A 19,637-nucleotide genomic window follows, 5' to 3' on the forward strand; every position below is an offset into this window, starting at 1 on the left:
TAAGGGCATTTATTTGTGTGATGATCATAGATATTTGTTCCTGAGTCATGGATGTTTCCTATGTATTTAAGTATTTGTATATTATATATATCGTTGTCTGAGTACCCACAACACAAGCCTTCTTGAGCTTACCGTGGGGTTTAGTCAATTTGTGTAAGAATGTCCCTATAATATTTATTTATTTATTTAATAGGAGTCGCATTTAAGAGCTTACCCCCCTACCAAATACCTTGCACAATTGTGCATTATTTTGTATGGACTGACGTTTATCTGACATGGCTATATGTACGTTACGTACAAATATACATTTGACGTGTCCCTCCCCCGCAAACATCGGCGGACTGTTTTGTACAGAAAATGACAGCCATGGCGTCTCCAGTTACTAAATGCTCTAAGTTTACTTTGAATCAAAATTTGGTTCCAAAATGTAATTTTGGAAAGTGAATTATATAATCACTATTTGACGTTCGAATGGTAAAAAAAATAAGATAACAGTATTAAATTTGTAAACTCGAGTCTTAAAATCACTCTACCCTCCGGGCATCGGGTTTTTATTGACGTTGTGATGTGATAAAACCGGCCAAGTGCGAGTCGGACTCGCGTACGAAGGGTTCCGTACCATTACGCAAAAAACGGCAAAACAATCACGTTTGTTGTATGGGAGCCCCACTTAAATATTAATTTTATTATGTTTTTAGTATTTGTTGTCATAGTGGCAACAGAAATACATCAACTGTGAAAATTTCAACTGTCTAGCTATCAAGGTTCAAGAGTTACAGCGTGATGACAGACAGACAGACGGACGGACAGCAGAGTCCTAGTAATAGGCTCCCGTTTTTACCCTTTGGATACGGGACCCTAAAAACTAAATTTTGGACACTAATAAAATTATTTATTCACCTTATCATTATTTGCAGACGAACAATTTGAGGGAATGTCCCCCGCGTCGCGATTCATAGCCATGCGTCGAATGGGCATGTTCAGCGACCACGAGGACAGTTCCAAGGAAAACACGCCGAAGAGACCTGACAGCGAATCTGACAGTAAGATCATCATCATCAGGGCATTTTCACTTAAAAGTGTACCATTTACTTTTTTTCGAAAATCCATTATCTTTCGGGGTATTTCTACTCAGAATCACGGGGACTATCGATTTAAAAAGAAAAAGGTGTCCCAAAAAAATGACAGTATTGTGATTTTCATTTTCACATACATTTTGTATGGACCATCACAAAACTGACACCCAAAATTTGCATGAAAAACTGGTACTGCCCAAAATAGTACATAGCAAGCTACATCAGTATCCCGCGATATCAGTCTCAATACTCTCAATAGTTTAAAAAGTGCCAATTTTTTCTGTAGCCTTGAGAGTTGAGACTAGAATTATAATTGCCATTGTGTCATCTATTTATTAAACAAAAGTATTTTTTTTAAATTCTACGTACCAAATTTAATGATGATTCCTATGATAGGTCCTCCAAGTCGCTTTTGGGTAGGCTTAAATTAAAAATAATTGAATGTTTTTACCGTATTTTTATTTCCAAAACTCATTCCTACAAACTTCCAATCCTCTACTTCAAGTTTAATCCTTGTTTGAATTTATCAAATTACTAATTGTATCATAAATTCCCACAGCCTCGCTCCAAGACGCCGGTCAGAACGTACGGACCCCATCCATAGACGAGGTCCTCTCAAGCCCCAACCTAAAAGGTTTCAGTCCGAACACGAGGAGAAAACTGCAGGCTATCAGGAGGGGCGAAATACCTGATGAGCCTATCAAGACGCCTAATAACCCATGTAAGTACCTACGAAGCAGGAGGTCCCGGGTTCGATTTCGGGGTGCCCACAACACAAGCCTTATTGAGCCTACTGCTCGGAAAACATGTAAAAACTCAAAAATGCGCGTTTTCCCAGAAATAAGACCTAGCTAGAGCGATTTATCGCCCCGAAAACCCCCATATAGCAAATTTCATCGAAATCGTTAGAGCCGTTTCCAAGATCCCCGAAATATATATATAAACAAGAATTGCTCGATAACACTTTAAACTCTCGCGTTTTGTACACATATTTAATTACACAAACGGGTCTACCGCGGGTATATCGCGGTAGACCCGTTTGTGTAATTAAATAAGAATTGCTCGTTTAATGGTATAAGATATTAGAAATAAGTTTTTGGCAAAAATTTCATTTTTGGCACAAGCTTTTATTGCTGACTACTTTTCTTTCCACAGGCAACTATAGTCCGACAAGAAATTGTAGAAAATTATTGAGGTCGCCACTTCCTACGTAACTGTCACATTTTTGATGTAAAATGCTTAAACATGGCAACAATTTAGTATGGAATTTTTTTAGTTCCATTTTATTTCATTTCTACTATTTTATGTCGCACTCGCACTATAATACTCATCAGTCATCGATACAATTCTAACAACCCCGAACACAATTAGTTTGCGTTGTTTTATCACAGAGTTCCCATGGCCACCTCCTGTCTCCATCATCAGATCAGCTCCATGTCATCATAATATTGCATTGTCAACGGTTAACATATGTATGTAAAATTTCAGCTCATCGGGAAGTTAGTCAAATTTAGCTACCAAAATTCGACCCACATTTTATATAAAAGCTTGTAAAATAGTACTAAAGTGAATAGAGTGTATAGAGAGTTACTGTCATATTAAATTTTGTAGTCACAGTAAATTTACTGCCATCTATCGACACATGTTTTGTGTTTTGTACAATAAAGAGTTTATACATACATACATAGATACATACATACATACTTTCTAATTATATATACTTCACCAGTCGACAAGAAGATCCCGACTCCAGACAGCGACTTCGGCGCCGCGCTCCGCCCCGGCCGGAAACGGATGTCCGTCGACGCGCGCAAGCTGCTGTGGGAGTTCGTTGATGGTTTACCTACTAACGAATCCCGCAGTGATACGGTAAATGTTAATTAGTTAAATTGTTTAAAGTAGTGGTTCTAAGTGGGACCCCTGTGGTACCCCATTCGAAATTAGCATTGAAGACGAGAGGTCCTATAGGAGACCCTTGAGGGACTCCGAAATGACAGCCATTTAGGCGCCGCGCTCCGCCCCGGCCGCAAACGGATGTCCGTCGACGCACGCAAGCTGCTGTGGGAGTTCGTTGACGGATTACCTACTGACGAATTCCGCAGTGATACGGTAAATGTTTAATAGTTAAATTGTTTAAAGTAGTGGTCCTAAGTGACAACCCTGAGATACTCCATAGAAAATTAGCATTGAAGGCGAATGTGTTAAATCATTCGAAGTTGAGGTCTTACATGGGCCTCCAGAGGGACTCCATACTAACTCTTTTCTAAAACGCCCCTCGACACGCTTAAGTTTGCTGTCGTGATATAATGATCTACAATATCAAAAGGCTTAGTGAAATCTGACCGATGGTCGTTTACTAGATTAGATATTGTAGATATATCCTGCGAATTGCATTATTTAGTAAGAATGTGTTTTTATTTTTTACAGGAAACTCCGCCATCTAAAATGGCCAAATTTACTGAAGATCAGGTAAGACAATAGGTACCCATTTATTAGGTTTAAGATCAGGTAAGACAATACCTATTTATGGGGCAGCCGGTTGTATAGCGGTGGAAAGACCGTCAGCTACTTGCTTAAACATGTAAAAAAATACGGGCCTTACCATTTATGTCCGCAAATCCGTAAGGCGTTTATTGAAATGCCTGATGAAATCACCCACCAACGGAGCGGCAGCTGACGTCCATGAGGGTTCATCATACATCGTAATTAATATGTTATTCGTAATTAATATGTTATTCGTAATTTATTGATTGTTTTTGCTGTTGTAATTGTAGCACCGCTCACAATCTCTCTGCTTAGCCTTAAGGTTGACTGGTAGAGAATGCCTTATGGCATTAAGTCCGCCTTTTGTACTATAAGGTTTTCTTTTGTGCAATAAAGATTAAATAAATAAATAAATACATAACCGTTAACCACTTATACGAGTGGAAATCTGTTCCTGGCCCGCGGTCTATTAGGTTTACTCTTTGTATGATATAGGCAAACATGAAATTCGATACATCATAAATTTATAAGATCCTAGCTTTATTCAAGTTGAATCAAGTTAGGATTATTTTGACAGAATTATTTTGAACACACAATAAATACTTATGAATATTTATCTTTCAAAACAAACTTCTTTAACAAAGGAATTAAAGGTAAAACAATGAAATTATATCGCGGTAGACCCGTTTGTGTAATTAAATATGTGTACAAAACGCGAGAGTTTAAAGTGTTATAAACTTCTTTAACAGTGTGCCGGCGGAGCAAGAATACCAGACGTCCAGACCACCCCTCTAGCTCCCAAACCAGTGGAAGACTCTCGGCCCAGCGTGGTCCCGTTAGAAGTAGACGAACAGCTACAACGCCTCAATGTGGTGCTCACGGGGAGGCGGACTCCTCGGCGCGCGAGCAGGGTGCAGCCGCTGCAAGAGAAGCCTGCAGGTAATACAGCCTGTAACATACGGTGTAACGCAAGCACAGACAAAACATCCTTCAGACTGAGCATAGTCGCGCTACCCCCTCTGCCACGCATACGGTAAATTTACTCCATGTTCGAGTCGAAAGTGTCTATGTGTGACGTCCGTGAACTCGTTCGTCGTTTGAACGGACCAATCACGGCACGGGATCTCGCTCACCTCATCCCGCGCACCCCCGCATTTTTGGCATCATCGGTTGCATGAAATAATTGCTCTAAACTCGGTCTAGAGGATTCCTAGTCTATGAACGCAAGTAACATGGCGTGTAACATAGGATGCAACATTGGGAATAACACGGTTTGTAACACAGACATGCGCTTTGTCAGTAGTAAAAGGCCCGAAATTCAAATTTTCTATGGGAGGACAACCTTTCGAGCCTAATTTTTTTTAAATTTGCCTCTTCGGCTGGCAAAGTGGGTGTGCCAAAGTATATATGTTTTATTTGAGTCTCTATTCTTCCCCATAAAGTTTTAAGTCATAATGTATTGTTTGTGCGCATTTCCGTTAGTCATAATTTGGTTTTATCAGAAACGCGTAATAATTTCAGGATTGTCACAAAACAAACCTAACTTAACCTATCTATAGGATAACCGTACGAAAATCCTGAAAAGTTAACTGTTTCAGAATTAGGTCTAATGATAATATAACGAACAATACATACATACATACATATAATCACGCCTATTTCCCGGAGGGGTAGGCAGAGACCACGGATTTCCACTTGCTACGATCCTGACATACCTCTTTCGCTTCCTTCACTTTCATAACATTCCTCATACACGCTCGCCGGTTTAGGGTGCTCTTGATCTGGCCTTTCTTCAGGATTTCCCCGATCTGATCATATAACGAACAATACATTATGATTTAAAACTTTATGTCAAACAAAGGGTCTATTTTGTTACAGATATGGAGTACGAATCTGGGCCAGAGTCCCAACCTAACACCGTCGGATGGGACGACACCACACCATCACAAAAGGAATCCTTCGAATCCAGCAAACCGCATACCAACGTTACTTTAGACAAATCAGATAAAACTAAAAGTTATTTAGAACCAATAGGAAAGGATAATGAAGATAGTAAAAGAAATGTAGAATCAAAAGAGAATATGTCAAAAGTGGAAGTAAATGCTTCGAATAGTGTGTTAAAAGTGGATAAGGCAGTGGAAGCGAAGAGGGAAGAAAAGAAAACGATTAGGAGATTTATGCTGTCTTCGAATGTTGACGTAAGTTATCATGTTAAGTAAAAAAAATTAATAAAAAATAAAAGTTTCACTTTGTAAATGTATGATTTCAAAATAGTACATTTCAATGCAAGTGTAGAAAGTGTGTTATTATTCACGGGACAAGTAAATAATAACACTTCCACACGTATATTGAACGACGTTTTTTAATACATTTGCGACAAAATCACAATAAAACAAATATTGGTTACATGAGTATTACACTTAGGTACAGTTACGAATTTTCCCTTGAACTTGAATGATATTGTAATTATACAGCACTATAAACTACGTTCAGCGTTGATTTACATTGCAAAAATTAATCACATAAACTCATTTCATACAAAAACACTCTTACAGTTGCAATTTAAGTTAATTATTTTTCACCTCAGCAGCTCGAACAAGGGTACTTTGCTTCTTAAAAACAGTGAGCAAAATGCGATTTTGCTCACTGAGTGAGACAAAATGACATTCAAGTGACCTTTATAGTCAAATGTCATTTCAACATGCGGGGTCTAATACAAGTTCGATATACTGGGGTTCTATTATCTCTGTCCCTCTAGGTATGTTCTCACTGCTTAGGGTGAAAAATTTTGTGTACTACACGAGATCAAAGTTATTTACATCTCGTGCGCTTTTGAATCCCTTACTACGCTCAAGATTCTAAATTAGATCTTTCGCTTGCACGGGACTCAAAATAAGCACTCGAAGAAATATCAAACTTTGATCTCTTGTTGTACAAATAACTATTGATACAACTAAATTATAAGTGAAAATGGCGGGCACCTTTTTAATTTTTCTTTTTGTTTCTGTTAACGACGGCCAACGGGCAATGATAGTTCCATTCAGCCAAATAATAAAACACATTTTTAGTGAAACGTCGTATTATATAACGTTTTATTTATATAATAACTAATAAATATTGACTTTATATCTTGTAATAATACTTTTTGTACGTAATAAATGTTTAATGGCAAAATAAAAATTATATAAAGTTTTTGAACATCCAAACTCTTTGGTATGGACGTATCGATTACGGTCAGAATTAAATTTAAAAAAGCTGGAAAAGTGAAAAGCACTAGTTCGCAAAAACCAACTTTGCGAACGCTAAACAGCTACGAAAAGTAGCACTTTTTGAGCAACTATATTAAAAAATAAGTTTATATAAATTTATTTATTTAGTTTATACTTCATGGATGGTTTGTGCGTTTCAATTAGACATAAAGAGAAAACAGTCGAAATTTTTAATATGATCAACCATTAGTATTCTTGAAATTTCTTGATATTATTTTTTAATTATTGAGATAAGAACGGAAATTAAATAAATAAGTGTCATCTGTCGGACAGAAATAAGGTACAGATGTAGTTCACTAGTGCATAATTAATTTTCATTGTTTTTTCACGGAAACGTACGAATGTGTGTTGCTATTTCAGTCAGTCTCGGTACAAAACGTACTGAGGTGACTGAAGTAGCATGACAAATACGAACGTTTCCGAGAAAATACGATGGAAAACAATTATCCACTACATCTTGAGCCAAGGCGTTATAGTACTAAAAAAAATAGTTTGAATATTGAATTTATTTGTGCTACAATACTTACACTAATTTATCGACTAAATTTTCCAATATTTTTAATACATATTTTTATCTGTTGTTTTACATGTACATGAATTTTTAAATTCACACCGACGTATTTATTTCTCATTTCTCCCTCTAGAACCGCGAAGAAACAGTCGAAATGATCCTTCGCCTCGGCGGCTCCGTGACCGACCTCGACGACGAGGACTCCGCCCCCCCCGGGACTCCGGCCACGCACCTGCTGTGCTGCGCGCCGGCCCGCAGCCAGCGCGTGCTCAACTGCATTGCGAGCGGGTGCTGGGTGCTGCACCCCGCCTACGTGGCCAGGAGCGCCGCCCATGGCACGTTTTTACCGGTACGTTGGAGTTTTAAGGTTTTTCAGGACGTAAAGTAGTCTCATAGACATAGAAACACACACTATTACACATACGAAATCATACACACTGAACGACACTTACTCACTGTCACACAGTCGCATTCGTGCGCGCATACACACACGTTTTTGCCGGTACGTTGGGGTTTTAAGGTTTTTCAGGACGTAAAGTAGCATATATAAGTAGTCTCATAGGGGCAGCTGCAGAAGTTGCTAAGCGGGCGAGGTGTTCATAATCACCTTGACTCGCTCTTATTCTCTTAACAATAAAGTCGCGTCAAGATCATTTTGAACACCTGGCCCGCTTAGCAACTTCTGCTGCTGACTGTACATACAGTAACTGTCGTAAATAGCTATTAGGGTTCATGCATGTGTTAAATTAGTCTTTACGTTTAGGTTGCTATTTTTACTTTTGTATATCATGTTTTACTTTGTGCTCGTATATTATGTCAAATGAATTGCGTGGAATGTTTTATATCTAGTTATAAGTCTAGGATTCATGCTCCTTTCATACGTGCTTAATATTGTACCTATTTATAAGTCTAGGATTCGTGCTCCTTTCATACGTGCTTATAATTAACGAGATTGGCAAAAATATACATTACTGACTCTGCATGATACACCCACTAGTTGAAGAAGGTACCAAACGGCCTTGTGTTTTACTATATAAGCCAGAGCCGTTTCGTGGCTTATTCAGAGATATCAGAGAACTCAGAGAGCTTAACTCTATCACTTGCCTGAACACTCTCCAGTAATTAAAATCAGACATATGTGTTTTTATTTCACACAACACATATACCGGTAAATGGAGGTATAGCGGACTTCGAGACAGCACAGCGGCCAGCGCGTTCCAGCGGCGAGTTTCTACGCTTCTCCCAACGAACCCCCATCACGAAAAGCTACAGTCTACACTCCACAGTTTGGTCCTTCGAGCCGGATGAAGATAGAAAAACGTACGCGCTGAGTTTCAAGCGACATAGCTTAACTCAGACATCAAGATAGAAAAACGTACGCGCTGAGTTTCAAGCGACATTGCTTAACACATTCAGTGCCAGCCCGTGCTACGCGCTACGAGCGTAGCCGATAACACGGGAAAAACCGTATGTAGCGAAAAGCGCCTACGAACAGTGAACTCCCCTAGGGAGTCGCTGACAGTTAAAGTGTTAACTCAGACAGCAAGAAAGAAACAAGTACGCGCTGAGTTTTAAGCGAACGTTGCTTGACTCAGACGGCAAGAAAGAATAAAGGACGCGCTGAGCCTAGAAGTTCGCTTCGGTTTAGACCCAAACCCTATACCTTTCCGTAACCCATTTACCGGCTTGCCGGACGGACCGTGCAGCGTCGTAGGTTTACCTCCGCTCACGTGTCCTGGCAACTTTCGTTGCAAGTGTCACATGGTTGATACCCACACACTGCTATCGAACGTTCTAGGCATAGCACTTTGCCATTGCGGGAGATTCAGTGCCACGAGGGATCCACGCTTAGGGCACTGACGTTGCGCACGGCAACGGTCAGTCATAGGCATAGGCAGGTCAAGTTAGGGACCCCCCGCGTGTGTTAAGTGAAGTGGTTCCAGCCAGAAAGATGTCCGAAAAGGAAGCAAGGAGCCTACGACCACGCACCAAGGGCCCGCCTGCGCCCGCACCGAACATGGACACCCCTACCCCCTCGTCTGGTAAGACTACGTCCAACGAGACTAATACGTGGAGCAAGGGCACCAGTGGCAACCCGAATGCTACCGGTGGAACCGAGTCGGTACACTCGGAGACGTTAGATGCCACCGTAGTAAATCGTAGTAGGTCGGGTACGCTAGTGAATAAAGACGCCGATGCGCCGCCGTCGCCGCCGCGGGCGCCGTCTAATCGCGATTCACATAGGAGTCGCAAATCGGTTAGGGAACGCGATAATCAATTGGCCGTGCTAATGGCCGAGCTCGAGGTTCATAAAGCCCGTCTAGTCGTTGCTAAGACAGAGTCCGACACTGCACATTTACGGCTGCAGGTTGCGCAACTGAAGGCGCAGTCTGTCGGCAGCAGTGACGCGACCGTCGAATAACGTACTAGAAGTTGGGTAGAACGACAAGCGAGGTTACAGCACGAGATCGCACAGGAAAACGTTAAAATCCCGCCGCCGAAACAGACCGCGCCACCGCCGCCGCGGGCAGTCGTCGATCGGACTAGCAAACCAACCCCGCGCATTTTAGAGGTACCGCACGGTACCTACGCGCCAATGTACCATAAACCGCCGGAATTACCTGCATTCGGCGGAGATATCACCGAATGGATATCATTTAGGGCAGAGTTCGAAGATACGTCGCCCATGTTTAGTGCCGTCAATAACGTCAGTCGGATTAGGCGCGCACTTAAGGGCGAAGCTCGGACGGCCGTAAAATCAATAATGTACACAGTTCAGGATCCGTACGAGATAATGGAAGCGCTGGAACGGCAGTTCGGCGACCCTGAGGAGATTGTTCTTACGGAAATTCATAACGTTAAACGCATGCCGCGTTTATCCGAAGACAATTCGAATATAGCCTCATTCGCCGCGCATGTAGCGAATGCCGTCGCCACCATTAGATCCTTGCGTCAAGAGAAATACTTGCACGCGCCTGAGCTCGTGAATAAAATCGTGGATAAATTAAATCTGATAGTGCGCTATGAATGGGCCAAATACAGGCAGTCTAACGTAGAATCACCCGGGTTAGTAGCAATTTCCGAGTTTCTTAACGAAATTAGTACTGCGGCCAAGCGCGTAAACCGACATAAGCCGTCTAACCGATCACGGAATGCAGTGAATGCGGTTTCCTCTGTGCACGAACCGAGAAGATCGAGCCAAGCTCTCTCTGGGTCTCGTGCCCCCGCGTTCTACCGTGATACGTCTAATAGATCGCGAAACGCGGTAAACGCTGTGCGCGAACCCAGTCGATTGAGCAACGCTCTCGCTGGGTCCGGCGCCCCCGCGTACTCTCGCGACGTTAGTTCGGATTCGGAGTCAGATTACCACGAAACGTACACGCGTGATACGTCTAATAGATCGCGAAACGCGGTAAACGCTGTGCGCGAACCCAGTCGATTGAGCAACGCTCTCGCTGGGTCCGGCGCCCCCGCGTACTCTCGCGACGTTAGTTCTGATTCGGAGTCAGATTGCCACGAAACGTACACGCGTGATACGTCTAACGGGTCACGGAATGCAGTGAGCGCGGTTTCCTCTGCGCGCGAACCCAGAAGATCGAGCCAAGCTCTCTCTAGGTCTCGCGACCCCGCGTTCTACCGTGATACGTATGATAGATCGCGAAATGAACGAAACGCGGTTTCCTCTGTGCGCGAGCCCAGTCGATCGAGCCACGCTCTCGCTAGGTCCCGCGCCCCCGCGTCCCTTCGCGACTATAGTTCGGATTCGGAGTTAGATTCCCGCGAGTCATACACACGTGATACGGGAAATAGATCGCGTACTAGTAAATCAAGTAAAGCGCCGCGATGGTAATTTAAAAAAGCCAGCGTCAACCGGAGCTAAGCCCCAGCGGGAGATATCGTCTGTCTCTGTCTCGCGCGATGCGTGCGCCATAATGTAAGAACGGCAAAGAACACAAAGTTAGCGAGTGTTCGAAATTTTTGGCCGCGACTATATCTGAGCGATGGGACTTAGTGAAGGGTGCTAAATTGTGCTATAGATGTTTAGGCGCGAGTCACCGTGCGCGTTTTAAATGTAAATATGTCGCGTGTGGCATGAGTCAGTGCGAAGCCGGACATAATAAACTATTACACGGATTAAGCGCGGCCGCATCCGCGAACGGTAATAGTGTCCCGGCGGCACCTGCAGTACTCAATGTTAGGCTGCCGCAGACGTGTCTCAAAGTCATTCCTGAAGAGGTGTCGGAACCGTTAGGTACCGTCCAAACCCTCGCGCTATTTGACGAAGGCGCGGCAATGGCTTTGACGATACACGAAACTGCGGACAGCATCGCACCTGCGGTACAATTTGTTGGGCACGCAAAGCCTAATACCGCGGAAGACGAGGCCTTACAACTTGCGAAACGACATTCTGAGACAGAATCATTAGGCGTTTCGCAGAAGGTACCTCGGGCCGACCCCGGCCAACGTGCGCTAGATTTGTTAGAAGCCACCTGCGAGAAGATACCGGGGGAGCAAAGGTATCACTCGGGCTTACTGTGGCGATCAGATGACGAGAAACTCCCCGATAACCGAGCGCAAGCATTGCAACGGCCGTACAGTCTAGAACGAAAGCTAGACCACGATGCGAAACTTAAAGCCGAATACGCAAAGCATATGTTGCTTGACAAAGGTTACGCGGAGAAAATTGACTCGCCGCCGCCCCCCGAGGCACCCCGGACGTGGCCTCTGGCGCACTTCCCAACTTTTCAGCCGCAAAGCGGGAAAACGCGATTAGTTTGGGACACGGCAGCCACAGCTTACAGACGTTCGTTTAACAGCGCGCTGTTGGCTGGCCCCGACCTGTTAGAGTCTTTACAGATCGAAATAATTGAGCAAGATCGCGATACGTTACGTTTCGTTTGGTGGACAGGGATCGATTGGGACTCGCCTATACCCGTCTCACTCGCACCCGCGTGGCGATCGTTCATTATTAATAACGTACGATTAGTTCGCGCCACCGCTAGTATTCTGGTTGCCGCCGAGGTTTTCAAAGCCGCATTGTTCGCTAAGAAAACAGACATAGAGATAAATAAGGGGCATTTAGATTTAGCAGAGATATTACTAATCCGACGGAGTCAACATGCTGCATTTCCGGAGGAAATCAAGCTTCTGGAAACTGGGCGGCCACTCCTGAAGAAATCTCCGCTATACAAAATCGCTGTACAACTTGACAAAAACGGAATCATCGTACTAAATGCTAGAATCGATAAAAACACGCACATGCCTGTTTTACATGCGAAAGAAGATTTCATCAAGTTATTAGTACAGCATTTTCATGCACTCTACAATCACGGCAACCACGCGACCGTCATCAACGAGTTGAAACAAAGGTACTACATTATCGGGCTGCGCGGTAGCATTCGCTATATAACGAATAAATGCCAATGGTGCAGAACCTATAGGGGAACGCCAATCAAAGTTCCCATAGGTGACTTGCCGCCAGAAAGGCTAAAAGCGAATCAGCCGCCGTTTACCTCTGCAGCCGTAGACCTGTTTGGCCCCATGCACATAACTATAGGCCGCCGCCGCGAGAAAAGGTGGGGTGTACTATACACATGCCTCACGACTCGCGCGGTACATCTGGAGCTTGCCGCCTCACTTTCGGCATCCTCCATGATACTGTCGCTACGCCGAATGATAGCGCGACGCGGCACGCCTACAGTTCTCTATTCCGACAACGCCACCAACTTCCACGGCGCGAAAAGAGAACTGGCAGAGGCCAAAAACACGCTGCCCGACAGTCTCAAGCCCTTCTTGACCGAGCGAGCCATAAAATGGAAGAAAATTCCACCCGGCAACCCCTCCGCTGGCGGTGCCTGGGAACGGCTCGTGGGCAGCGTTAAAACCGCATTAAAAGTAGTACTGAAAGAAAGAGCACCCCACGAAGAAGTTCTACATACTTTACTGCTAGAATCAGAGCACATAGTCAATTCCAGACCGCTGACACCAGTGAATCCAGATTTAGACATCGAAGCCCTGACGCCGAATCACTTTCTAATCGGTCGATCAAGTGCCATGTCGCCACTGGGTGTCTTCACAGACGCAACTATGTCGCTCTCTTCGTGGAAAACAGCGCAAACGCTAGCCGACCAATTTTGGAGGCGCTGGCAGCGGGAATACCGACCCAGCCTCCTCCCCAGGCCCGGTGCTCATCAAAACGTGAGAAAACTGCATGAAGGTGACGTAGTCATCATTGCGGATAGCTCCATGCCACGAGGAACGTGGCCCAGAGGCGTAATCGCCCAGCTATTTCCTGGCCCAGATGGTCATGTGAGAGTGGCCATTGTTCGCACACGCGCAGGTGACGTCCGCCGCCCAGTTTCTAGACTTATCCCCATTTACTCCGCGCATGAAGACGGTGTTGACACACGTGGGGGAGACTGTCGTAAATAGCTATTAGGGTTCATGCATGTGTTAAATTAGTCTTTACGTTTAGGTTGCTATTTTTACTTTTGTATATCATGTTTTACTTTGTGCTCGTATATTATGTCAAATGAATTGCGTGGAATGTTTTATATCTAGTTATAAGTCTAGGATTCATGCTCCTTTCATACGTGCTTAATATTGTACCTATTTATAAGTCTAGGATTCGTGCTCCTTTCATACGTGCTTATAATTAACGAGATTGGCAAAAATATACATTACTGACTCTGCATGATACACCCACTAGTTGAAGAAGGTACCAAACGGCCTTGTGTTTTACTATATAAGCCAGAGCCGTTTCGTGGCTTATTCAGAGATATCAGAGACCTCAGAGAGCTTAACTCTATCACTTGCCTGAACACTCTCCAGTAATTAAAATCAGACATATGTGTTTTTATTTCACACAACACATATACCGGTAAATGGAGGTATAGCGGACTTCGAGACAGCACAGCGGCCAGCGCGTTCCAGCGGCGAGTTTCTACTCTTCTCCCAACGAACCCCCATCACGAAAAGCTACAGTCTACACTCCACAGTAACACTCTCACATACACACGAAATCACACACACACTGAGCGACACTTACTCACTGATACTTCTCAAAAAACTTAAATGACGGATCCATTATAGTATTTTTCAAACCAGTGATGACTTACGGCTCCGAAACGTGGTCTTTCACTATCGGCCTCATCTCAAAACTCAAAGTCGCTCAACGAGCTATGGAGAGGGCTATGCTCGGAGTTTCTCTACGTGATCGAATCAGAAATGAGGAGATCCGTAGACGAACTAAAGTCACCGACATAGCCCACCGGATTAGCAAGCTGAAGTGGCAATGGGCAGGCCACATTGCACGCAGAGAAGATGGCCGATGGGGTCGAAAAGTGCTCGAGTGGAGACCACGGACTAGCAAGCGCAGCGTAGGACGTCCACCCACAAGATGGACAGACGATCTTGTTAAGGTCGCCGGAAGACGCTGGATGCGGGTCGCTTCCAACCGGCACGTATGGAGGTCCAAGGGGGAGGCCTATGTTCAGCAATGGACGTCTTATGGCTGAGATGATGATGATGATGATGATTTTTCAAACTGGAAGGGTACAGTCCACTTAAATAATATGTTACTCTTATGTATAAAATATGTGACACGCTCTTATGGCTCTACAAATAATATTGTGTCAGATATTTTTGCGGCCTTCGTTGTGTAACATACTATTGCAGGTGACTGTACGATGATAGATGTCAATTTCATACAATTTTGCGACATTTGGCATTTTTAAGTTATAAATTGTATGGAGATGACATTTATCATCGTACCTGTCCAGTTTGAAAAATACTATAGGTAAAGCCTGACAACAGTTTATTTGACCCTCGCCATTTTGCGGATTTTCGACGGTACTAAATTAGTGTTAGTGTAGTTTTACTGGCAACAAGTACTCTTTGACAACGAACGTTGGATGTCATCGAATGTTGCCGATGTAAACAAACGGAAAATATCTACGAATATATTTAAATATAAACGGTTTTATTACAAAAAAGCCAAAAAAAAAATACCAAAGATGCGAAAAAAATTGTAGTGAATGCAATCAAATACTTACAGCTTAAAAAAGACGAAGGATTACATAGCATTCCAATAAACAATGTTTTGAAGTTGGTTGTTGACATGACCGGTATTGACATTTTATAGTGCGGTTTTATTGAACTGGTTAGTTGTTTGGTTTAAACTTTAATATTTCATTTAAGGTTTTTGTAGATCGACGATAAAAATCCTATAATCGAATTGGAAACTGAACGTTTTATAATCGAGGTTGGTGGTTGAAAGCGACACAACATCTGATGAAAATCAGACTTCGTCAGAGTCAGAAAACGAAGAATATATTAATATTGAATATTTAGAATCAGATTTTGACGAATAGGTAAATTGAATAAACCGAATTTTCTGTAAGCAATGTTTCTGACATTATACGAGTATCAACATGAAGCCAATGCCCACTACCCCGACTATACATGACGTACGCACATTATTGCCATACGTAAGCTGTTTGCAGCGACACTATCTCAGGGTTAAATAAACTGTTGTCAGGCTTTACACAAAAAAATTAGTTTAGAAAATAAACTTGTGTTATTTTTAATTATAAAATAAATGTAAATACTTTAGTATACAAGTCTACATCTATTATGGTCTTCTATTCCCAGAGTGACACGGGCCTACGTCACAATAACATTGCCACTTTATTTCAACATAACATGTTACATGGGTACATTATAGCTATGGTTAATAAGTTAAAATATTTCTTTATAATTTTATAATTTTCATTTATAATGTATTTTATCTTAAATTTTACAATAACACGTCAATTTTAATTATTCGTTAGCAATATCTTCCGATTCACGAAAGCAATTTCAGACGTTCGGGTAATTCTGTTTACATTACTGGCAACACAGGATAGCGCTGTCACATTTGACAATTCGGATCTAGATAACTTCATGCCCTGACCGTCATCCTTGTCGAACGCGTGTTAAGTGTTATTTCCTTCTCGCTCAGTGTCAGCAGTCGCAGTGTTTTCCAAACTTTTCACGTCGTAAGCTTGGTAATTAATGTGTAACTGTGAATTAGTTTTTTAAACGTTTGTCTTGTATAGATAAATAAAGTTTAATTTAATACATTACATTTGTTTTATTTTACTATGTTTCTACATGAATAACTTAAAATTAATGCCGTTAAAATAATTTTCACCGTTGGTTAAAATTCTCCCACATTTTAAAGTTTGAGAACCTGTAAACAGCATGATGACGTAGGCCCGTGTCAGTTAGGTCATACGCGAATCTCGGAATAGAGTACCAGGCGGAGTATATTATTATACCATGATGTGCCTTAACAACAACGTTGTCCCAGGAGGAAAACTTCGAATGGGGCAACCCCGTAGCGACCTGTCTCCCCCCAGTCACCGGCGGCGAACGAGTCCTCGCCCTCGCCGCCCATCGCTGGCGAACCAGACGCGCCTGGGGGCAACCCGGGCCTTTTGCTGGAGTCATAGCACTGTTACATGCGCCTGAGCAGAGGAGGAAACTGCTGGCGAGATTGGTGAAAGCTGGAGAAGGGAGCGTAGTGGATGAGGAGTGAGTATCCTGGTCACGGCACCAAATTGTAATGACCCCACCTTTCAAGCTTTTTCATTCCATTTCATTTATTTATTAGCTTATTTATATCGTCGTCGTCGTAAATTTAAGAGTTAGACTCTTGTCGGTGTTTTGACTCTCTCTCTCGGCCGCCTCCTTGATTTCCTTATTTATATAACTTATTATAATTAGTGTAAGGGAATCTACGAATGGGGCAACTTATAGCTACAAGCCACTGGTGAACCAGACGATTATCGTTGCCTACGTACTCTTAATACAAGCCTTATTGATCTCTCTGTGAGACTTAGTCAATTTGTGTAGAGTTAGACCAAGAAAAGTATGCAATGATTTTGATAGCACTCGCAGTGCAAGTGTTATTTTAAACGTTAATCTCCTATGAAATTATGACGTATAAATAACATTTTCACTCCGTATGCTATTAAAATCGTTGCAGACTTTTCTTGGTCTAACTCTAAGAATGTCCCGTATAATACTTATCTTATTTATTTTATTTATTGTTTCAGACCCCCATACACCGACGAAACTATCAACGTCTGCTTCGCCGATCCGAAACGCTACCCGATGAAAGAGCGAGACAGGGCATGGCTCGTATCTCGTCGCGTCCCTGTCTGCGCCTCCATACTTCTTAGCGCGTTTCTGACGGAAGAGAATCGACCGGATTTGAACCAGCACTGTTTACCTGAGTTTAGACAGTAGCCCCAGATAAGCATGCCATATGGAAAATTATTTTGTGCATAACTATAATATCCAGTTGAAGCTTGTATTGTGTTTTATAGAGGTCCTTGCTTGTATTTCACTCTATGGGACTCAACTCACTCAAATTGGGAGTAACCTAATTTCTTTGCACTTGACTGATATCAAAAAGAATAGATAGTATAGAGGGGTCCTGTCATTGTAAATTTTGTAGTCACTGTAAATTTACTGCCATCTATCAACACACGACTAAAACTCAAAATGAAAACGTATAAAGTTATCAAAAAATGTATATATATGGATAAATGATTTTATAATTTTTATATCATTTTGATCCATGTTCATTCACTGATATCTATGTGTTAAAATTGTTAAATATGAAACGGTGTCGTCACACCATCTAGCCGAGGATAGGCTAAAGGTGTGTGCGCCACCTATTCGAGAATGACTTTTACTTGAATTCCGAGGCACGTTTTTTCCTTAGACTTTATTCGTCTTATACGAAGTTACATATGTCTTTGCTGATATCAAATATTTTGTTTAAATAACTTGTTTGTAAGTTCAGAATTGTGTAGATATTATTTGGCCAATTTAGACCAGGCTACCATTAAGAAAAATGTGAAAATAGCGTAGAATTGTGGTCATGATATATACACACAAAAACAATGAAAATGTGTCATTTTATTAAGGAGATGTCTTTACAAAATGACCCGTTAAAATTCCCTTTTGTCCCCGCCCTGCGTGTACGCCGGCGTGTATTAGGCGGGAACAGATGTTAATGATTCATATCAATGCACTTATTCCCGGTTATCTCTCGGTTATTATCTGTGCCCGGCGGGGTCAAATCGGAATACAACATGGGGAGACAGATTATATGTATGTTAATTTGTCCTACTTCGCGGGAACGAATGTGACATTGCATTTTTGACACTTTGTTCATATCGACATTTTTAGACGTGACTGTACATATTCTAATGGAAATAGAGTTAGACCAAGAAAAGTCTGCAGCGATTTTGATAGCCCACGCAGTGCAAGTGTTTTTATACGTCATAATTTTATAGAAGTTTGACGTTTAAAATAACATTTGCACTGCGAGGGCTATCAAAAACGCTGCAGACTTTTCTTGGTCTAACTCTATCTAAACTTAAGGTCAATACTGGTAAGTGTAGCGACGGGATAAGTGTGGCTGGCCTTCATATTGGGGCCTGTTTACACATTGATTAATGCTTATTGCAAATTCATACATTTGCAAATTACGTTTAGTGGCAAATGTATGAATTCTCACTAAATACTAATCATTACTCAATGAGTTAACAGGCCCCAATGTGACCCCAATGTAGCCACACATATGTGTATTGACCTTACATGGTTACGGTGGGCACATTAAGACTTTTTTTGTGCTCTTTAAGAATATGACTGCTATATGATTAACAAGTTATAATATTATATCATCAATATCGTCATAGTTTTTTTAATTTGACTTTTTAATTTCATAGTATTTGTCAAATTCAATTTAATATAATTATTGTATAGTTTTAATTAAATTGTATTTTATGGTTATCACAATTTGACTGTATAGTAAAACGTGTTATTTTGACATTCAATCTTTCATCTTAAATCTATATAAGTAGATGTAACTTAGTTAAAAATAGTTAATAATACTGTATCACAACTATTTCTAATATTGCAATTATTTTGATATAATTTTTTTTTCATTTACGCATTCACCTCTAATCCCAGAATCTGTTTTTTTTATTTAGGCCAATGTGAGGAAGACCAGCCTTAGAGCATTTAATAACTGGAGTCGCCTTTAAGAGCTTACCCCTCTGCCGAAAACCTTGCACAATTGTGCAAACTTTTGGGACTGCAATTGGACTGACGTTTATCTGACATGGCTATTTGTACGTTAAGTACAAATCATGTAGAAATATCTATAACATTTGACGTGCCCCTCCCCCGCAAAAATCGGCAGACTGTTTTCTACAGAAAATGACAGCCAAGGCGTCT

The 19,637-nt window shown here is 42.0% G+C and overlaps 1 protein-coding gene across 1 annotated transcript in view; it reads left to right on the forward strand.

Moving 5' to 3' along the window:
• Positions 1-17,760, forward strand: part of LOC134803646 (DNA topoisomerase 2-binding protein 1) — a 36,292-nt gene extending 18,532 nt beyond the window's left edge. Inside the window, exons 18-26 of the mRNA XM_063776430.1 lie at positions 918-1,043; positions 1,681-1,797; positions 2,806-2,945; positions 3,504-3,545; positions 4,310-4,499; positions 5,439-5,758; positions 7,474-7,689; positions 16,693-16,916; positions 17,441-17,760. Coding sequence (XP_063632500.1) covers positions 918-1,043; positions 1,681-1,797; positions 2,806-2,945; positions 3,504-3,545; positions 4,310-4,499; positions 5,439-5,758; positions 7,474-7,689; positions 16,693-16,916; positions 17,441-17,633 — 1,568 coding nt within the window. The 3' untranslated portion in view covers positions 17,634-17,760. The remainder of the gene's footprint in view (positions 1-917; positions 1,044-1,680; positions 1,798-2,805; positions 2,946-3,503; positions 3,546-4,309; positions 4,500-5,438; positions 5,759-7,473; positions 7,690-16,692; positions 16,917-17,440) is intronic.
• The last annotated feature ends 1,877 nt before the right edge of the window (positions 17,761-19,637 follow it).

The sequence above is a fragment of the Cydia splendana genome, chromosome 27, assembly GCF_910591565.1.
Source record: "Cydia splendana chromosome 27, ilCydSple1.2, whole genome shotgun sequence".
NCBI lineage: Eukaryota > Metazoa > Arthropoda > Insecta > Lepidoptera > Tortricidae > Cydia > Cydia splendana.